Source organism: Gymnoscopelus braueri, assembly GCF_963280865.1.
Source record: "Gymnoscopelus braueri genome assembly, chromosome: 11".
Taxonomy (NCBI): domain Eukaryota; kingdom Metazoa; phylum Chordata; class Actinopteri; order Myctophiformes; family Myctophidae; genus Gymnoscopelus; species Gymnoscopelus braueri.
Window position 1 is genome coordinate 34,277,774 of NC_137613.1, and position 7,727 is coordinate 34,285,500.

The following is a 7,727-nucleotide window of genomic DNA, read 5'->3' on the forward strand; positions in this document are numbered from 1 at the left end:
GCTTGAAGATCTGCTATTTTTTAATTGGAATCCAGATTTTGTTTTTGCTATTTTTGAATTGGAATCCTGAATTTAGTTATACTTATGTTAACTTTAGGAACTTAAATACAAATACATTGGACATAAAAAAGACAATAGAATTTTAATACTAGTCATTAAGCTTATTAATATAGACTGAAGTAATTAAAGCGGGTCATGTTTGGAATTGTAACAGCTGAAATCAATAATATATCAGTAATCCGATATTAATCTGCGGGCCGCATTAAGTGAAGGTGGGGGCTGCATCTGGCCCCCGGCCCGCCAGTTTCCCATGTATGTAATAGGCAAACATTTGGCAAAAACTAGCCTGTCTACAAGCTGCACTACTGTACGTGTCGCAAAGTTCATCTACTTTCAGCAAAGAGATTTGATGAGAGGAGTAAAAAATTACAGGGCCAAGGATAGACCCCTGGGTTACGCCGGTCAAAGCGGTCAAGTTCGGGGTTAAGTGTCTTTTGCTCAGGGACACATCGACAACGCGTAGGCATGGGGCGGGCCCGGGAGGCGAACCGGTGACCTTCTGATTACCAGATGATCTCTGTAGCCACTCGGCTGCATCCAACCCCGGTGTCATAGGCTCTGGCTCGGAGTCACATGAGGCCATCTCTGCCCAGGATTAGGCATCTTACCGGAGACAGAGGAGAGAGGTGGTGGTGGTTATCTGCACTAATGATGAGGGGTCAGGGCTGGGCAGTGGTGGACAAAGTACTCACCTCCAGTAGCCTACTTGAGTCAGAGTATAGATATTCCTGGTCACATAATACTCAACTACAAGTAAAAGTTGCTCAGTCAAATTTGTACTTGAGTTAAAGTACTGGACTACTTGCCTTTAAACATACTTGTATTCAAAAGTTCATAGTTAAAAACATACGTATTAAAAAGTACAAATTACAAAGAATATCAAGAATGGCGGGAAATAGCACATCTACAAGCTCACAACACGTCACATCGCAGCGTGTTGTGAGCTTATACAGTAGATCGGCTATTTTCACTATTTTAGAGGAACATCAAGAGTTCAGACCGCCACGCGGCCTTCACGCCTATACGTCGATCCGATCCGCCGATGCGACCAATATGTCTGAGTCATAGTGCCGGAGGCTTTGTCAGAGTACCCGTCTGTCTGTGTTCCTTTTGTATCCACAGTGTGAACGGCCCTTTAGTTCCCGTCCTTGAAATGTAGTGGATTTAAAAGTGTCTTCGAGATGTATTAGTGGGATGAAAATACAAATACAAATACTCAAGTAAAGTACAGATACAAAATGTTTTAACTAAAGTAAATGTTCTTCGTTACTGTCCACCCCTGTGGCTGGGCCCTTCAGGTGTAACGGAACCAACGACATTTTTCTTCATGAAAAAACAATCAATTGTTCTCTTCGTTTTGAATTAGAGTTATGTTGTTTAGTTGGGATGTCGCTGGAGGTACACCTTCTTTCTCTCTTCGGGTAATGCAGGTGGGGAAACAATTTAGAATGTCACACACACACACACACACACACACACACACACACACACACACACACACACACACACACACACACACACACACACACACACACACACACACACACACAAATGTTAGGCGCACCGGTGCAACAAATGAAAATGTTTAGTCACACACGACAGATTTTTGGTTGCACTCTGGAGCCCCGGTATGAATAGGCAATAACAGACTGCAAGTTTGGAATATTATGAAAATATCCATATTCACAAGCATCTAAGAGAGGTGCTTTGCCTGAGAGCACTCAGGCTGTCTCTAAAAGAGAAAATTAAGCATGCAATAAAATTCTGAATATGTTATTCCAGTGACCTGGAAAAGGAGAGTCTAAATTCACAAAACACAAATAAAGAAAAAGTTTAAAACGTTGGTCATGACAAAAGAAGAACAGACTGCACTAGTCAATTGTTTTAACATTATTGTACTACAGACCTATACGGTACACAATAATACTAAACGTAAGGCTCCATCATATCATGGTGACTCTTACAGTATGTCATATTTTTTACGGGTGGGAAAACCCTACCCCATCGGCGTGATGATACTCATACAAGCAAAATGGCCACCCTCAATAGTGTGAGAAGTTACAGTTAAAGACGTCAAGAGACATATTTGGCTCATGTTCAGCAGATAATCAGACAGTTTAAGATCGTACGGCGGTATTACTGCACTGGATGATATGTGTCCTTTCACATTTACTGTATAATTTGACACCTCTCTCTCGCTGCAGGCGTAGCTTCTTTGATCAGCAGCAGCCGTGGCACTAGCGTTTTACAATTGAAACGGGCAATGTTACCACAGATTGACTTTAGATGGCCTGCTCAGCCGCCCGATTCTCATACTTGGGGGAGCAGCTAAATGCTACTGTATGGTATTCAAATTTGTGTCCATTTGAGTCACCGCTACTGGCTAAACATAGCCAATCGATTACTGTACTGTGTAGGTCCATTGTCTTAAAATAGCATTTGACTTGAGTAGTAGCCCCTCTATTGATACTCACAAGGACAAGCTTCCAGATATGCCCCTAGATGCTTTTAGTGAACGTTGGCCCATGCACTGCAACAATTGCTATGTTTGGAAAATACGACACCAGAGTGTTTTTTACCCTGTAGGGATTTCCATCTGCCTCTTCTGTTTTATGGTGGGTTTTCATAGTGCATAGTATTATAATAATACATGTGGAACTGACCTACGCGATCCCTTATTAGTGCCCAGATTCTTGTGAGCCTTATAAATATGTGCCTGGGTGATTTAAATATGTCTTTAAGTCACTTAACCCATTAAGACCCGGAACACATCTGTGTGTAATTTTTTTGTATTTCTTTGGGCTATTCAAAAATAGCAGACATACAAGCTCATAGCGCGGCACCGAGTGCCGCGCTATGAGCTTGTATATCTGCTTGTAGATCTGCTATTTTTGAGAAATCGTGAAAATCTGTGGTAAAATCTTGGATTATATATTTTTTAAAGCAAACATTTGTAAAATATTTAGTTCCAGGAAGCAAAGATTTGAGTTACAAATGTCCGCCAAAAAAAAGAAAAACATTCAAATATTTGCACAACTTTTCATGATTTTTCAAAAAATAGCAGATCTACAAGCTGCTATTTTTGAATAGCCCAACGAAAAGTCTAAAAACAACACACAGATGCGTTCCCGGTCTTAAAGACTTAAGACCCCCAAAGCCCTGATATACATAAACCTTGATAGAATATGCATGAGTAAGGGGATAATATTAATGGATATTAAAGGCCATACCCATAGCCAATAGATTAATGCTGGTGGGGGAATTACAGCAGCATGTGTGATCCTCCAGCATGCAAGGTCTTATAAGCCCACAGGACTGTAAACCATGCAGCCACACTGTAAAATCTTAGGTGTTAGTTTAACTACTTAAACGCATTTAAGACCTGAAGCTGATTTACAAATTGCCTTCTAAATCAGACGTTCTCACACTTTCAAGATATTTCAAAAGTGTTAAAAAATAGCAGATGTACAAGCTCCCAGTGGCGGCACAAAGTGATGCGCTGTGAGCTTGTATATCTGCTATTTTTGAATAGCCAACACAAAAATCTAAAATGACAAAGATGCTTTCCCGGTTTTAATGGGTTAAACCCTATTGTTGACCAGGGTCCGCCAGGGGTCTGTACTTGTCTTGGCCCCCTCCTTTTCCCCCTCTACACCATATATCTCTTTGCCCAAAAATAGCAGATCTACAAGCTCACAATGCGTCACGTTGTGAGCTGGTGGTTTGCTATTTTTGCCAAACGTTTGCCTATTGTGACATGCTCAGAATAGGGACGTGATTAATCCTGACAAGTGTTCTTTCTTTCAGAGTTGAACCTACGGTCACGACTGTATGTGCTCTGTTGAAAAAAATAAAATAAAACAGTGTCCATAATTTATAAATCTGTACTAGCAACACACAGAACACACAGCATGTTAACTTCCCACATTAAACAGCATGCATGTAGCATGCTGTGTGTGTGTGTGCGTGGGCACTATAGGCACATTTGGTTGCAAAGCCACACGCACGCACAGGATTGTGTGGCCCAGCGGTGATCTTAAGTTTGGCAGACAGCTGTGGAGGGCAGCGCTTTCTCTCCAGCGAAGTACGCCCTTGGAGAAGCACGGGAGCAATATAGTTTAAGCCAACCCCCCCCCCCCGCGCTCTCTCTCTCTCTCTCTCTCTCTCTCTCTCTCTCTCTCTCTCCCCCTCTCTCTCTCTCTCGTCACCAAATTGTTTATGAGCGCTAGCTGTGTCCTTGGACAGAGGCGTCATCACGCGGCGAAGAAGGAAATCAAATTAATTGCATGTCCGTTAATCGCATTACATCTTCATTAACATGCACTGAGTCAGGGGCTTAAGCTCATTGCACAGGCCTGCAGGAGAAGTGTGTGTGTGTGTGGGGGGGGGGGGGGGGGGAGCAAAAAAAGAGCAGCGGGGATGAAGGCAGTGCCAGGGGGTTCCCCCTGGTAGAGAGTCTCTCACACGTGGTGAGAGAGAGGCTGTTGCTGGTGGAAACGCACGCCGACTGTGAGTACAGTGTGCAGGTGCATAAAGGCCAGCGGTGGAAAAAGTACTCAAATTATTTTACTTAAGTAAAAGTACCAATACTGCAATATAGAAATACTCGATTACAAGTATAAGCGTCCAGAATTTTGAAATTTACTTGAGTAAAATTTCAAAAATATTGGCATAAAAATGTACTTAAAGTACCAAAAGTAATAGTACTAAAATATTTGAAAATAGCCAATTTTTTGGCCATTTTCAAATAGCCTAGGTATAAAATAGGGCTAAAGTGGTTAATGTATGTTTCATAATATCATGATTTATATCTGAAAAGTAACTAGTAACTAAAGTTTAAAAATAATTGTAGTGGAGTAAAAGTACAATATTTGCCTCTGAGATGTAGTGGAGTAGAAGTAAAAGTATAGACAATTGGAAATACTCAAGTAAAGTGCAAAGACCTCTGAATTGTACTTAGTACAGTACTTAAGTAAATGTACTTAGTTACTTCCCACCACTGATGAAGGCACACACGGTGGTTTTCAAACCATTTAATTTCAAGGACCCCCCAGTTTGGTATGCGTTAGTCCACGGAACATTTTCTAATCTCTACACGGCAAAATCCTAACTGTACAAATGGAACCAAATGAACCCGTTTGTAACAGACCATTTGGCCATTTAGTTACAGACCCGTAACTTCTCAAGAACCCCGAACCCCACTTTGAGAACCTCTAGGACAGTATGTGTGCCGCCTTTGGGTCACGTGTGCACGTGCCCTGTTTGTGTCTATCTATATACATACAGTACAGCACACCGGCGTTGATTTCGTCGACTAAAACTATGACGAAAAATGTTCGTCGACTACCTTTTTTCACTGACGAAAACTAAACAAAAACTATAGGCTACGACGACTAAAACTAAGACTAAATATATTGACAATTTTGTCAACAAATAAAAACTAGACTAAAATGTTAGTGAGGGACGAGTGGAGAAGAGATCCAGTAGAACTAAAAGACAAGTCATTTTATGTTTTGTTGCGCTCGGAAAATAGCAGATCTACAAGCTCACAACACGTCGCAGCGCGACGCGTTGTGAGCTTGTAGATCGGCTATTTTCAGCACGCAACCAAGTGTAAAATGAGCCATTACGACGCCATCAAGGCACCGCCAAAACATATTTTAGTCGACTAAATCTAGACTAACAGTAAAACATTTCAGATGACTAAAATATGACAAAAACTAAATGGAATTTGATTCAAAAGACTATAACTAAAACTGAATCGAAATTTGCTGTCAAAATCAACACCGCAGCACACCTGTGCGCGGTTCTAAAATAGCACGCTATACGCGGGGTGTGAGTGACGTGGCCAACATGTGCTTGTCATGTTCATGCCAAAGCACAGCTCCCTGTACGTACGCGGACGTGTGCGCGCGGCACTTCTAATATAGCTAACGCGACATGTCATGAATAATTGACTCCACTTTTTACGCTTATCTGATTAAGCACGTGAAATTTTGAAATATGCAATAATTACACATCATCATGCCTGAACTAGGCCACCATTAGTTAACCCATTCAATCCGGGGTCGCATCGGTGTGTCATTTTAGATTTCTTTGAGCAATTCAAAAATAGCAGATCTACAAGCTCGTAGCGCGGCACCGAGTGCCGCGCTACGAGCTTGTAGATCTGCTATTTTTGAAAAATCGTGAACATTTTCTCAAATCTTTGAATATATATATTTTTTTAAAGCTAACATTTGTAACTCAAATCTTTGGTTCTGGGGGGATTCTACAAATGTCTTACTGTTTAAAAAAAAAACTTATGTTGCTAAAATATCAGTGGTTCTTAAAAGCTTTTTCATGTCAAGGACCACCCAAAATGATATGTATTTGGCAGCGGACCCCCATCTCAACCTCCATCCCCCAAAAATATGTATTCAAAGATTTGCACACATTTTCACGTTTTAAAAAAACATAGCAGATCTACAAGCTCATAGTGCGGCAATCGGTGCCGCGCTATGAGCTTGTATGTCTGCTATTTTTGAATAGCCTAAAGAAATCTTAAAATGACACACAGCTGCGTTCCCGGTCTAAATGGATTAAGGACAACCACGGCAGCTGTCCAAAAAGTGGAAAGGGGACCCGAAGGGACAAATACAAATTTAATAGATGAGAAGTTAATGAAGAGCCGTTCTTCTTTTAGGATTTAAAAAGTTCATAAAGCTGAAGTCATCAAGTTTTGTGCCCGAGCCCTGGGCCAGAACTTGCGCATACACAAAAGAACCCCAAAAAAGCATGTGGGGGAATACATGCACACGCGCACGCACGCACGCACAAACACACACACATATATAAACACGCACGCACGCAAGCACACACGCACGCACGCACACACCACTCACCTGTTTGTGCCTGAAACACACCTGGCTGGTCAGCTGACCGAGGTCTCTGGGTCTTCACCTTCAGGTCGTCCTCATACGGGTCTGCAGCAGGAACACAGAGGGACAGCTTTCATTCTCTGTTTTATTCACATTATTCATGTGCTGTGCCACACACACACACACACACACACACACACACACACACACACACACACACACACACACACACACACACACACACACACACACACACACACACACACACACACACACACACACACACACTTGCACACAGGTGTCGTAGAGTGCCCACCCGTCCCGCATCTCGCGGGACACTCCAGAAATTGGACAGTCTGTCCCTCACAAACGGAACAATGTCCCACGAATCAAAGATATCAAAATAAAAAAAATAACTAAAATTGTCGTTTCTCTTTTTTTGGGCAAGTGAAAGTTAGAGGAGTTCTTACTGTTTAGTGTTTGTTATATGAAATGCAAGCTTACCATAGTCACAGTAATCCTTAATCATATTCAAGGGCTTTTGGAGAGAAATGAGACAGACTCCATGCAGTCACAGCACTGCAGAGGGGAGGTGTGTCTGTGTCAAGCTGGCGCTAGTTGATGCTCATTAATGTTACATCAAGGCAATTGTGTTTCTGCACTGTCAAATAGGCCTACATCTAATCTATAGCATTAAAGCCATAGATTTTTTACAAGTGACCCTCTCTGGCTTATAGATGTTTTGTTCAAGTTGTTGTTAATAACTATGCTACACTTGGTCCAGATGACAAGAATATGAATATGATT

At 41.7% G+C, this 7,727-nt stretch overlaps 1 protein-coding gene across 1 annotated transcript in view; it reads right to left on the reverse strand.

The window, feature by feature from the left end:
* Positions 1-7,727, reverse strand: part of adgrb2 (adhesion G protein-coupled receptor B2) — a gene marked incomplete at its 5' end in the record, with an annotated part of 277,462 nt that overhangs the window by 187,800 nt on the left and 81,935 nt on the right. Inside the window, one exon of the mRNA XM_080441985.1 lies at positions 6,945-7,025. Within this exon, the coding sequence (XP_080298111.1) occupies positions 6,945-7,025 (81 nt within the window). The remainder of the gene's footprint in view (positions 1-6,944; positions 7,026-7,727) is intronic.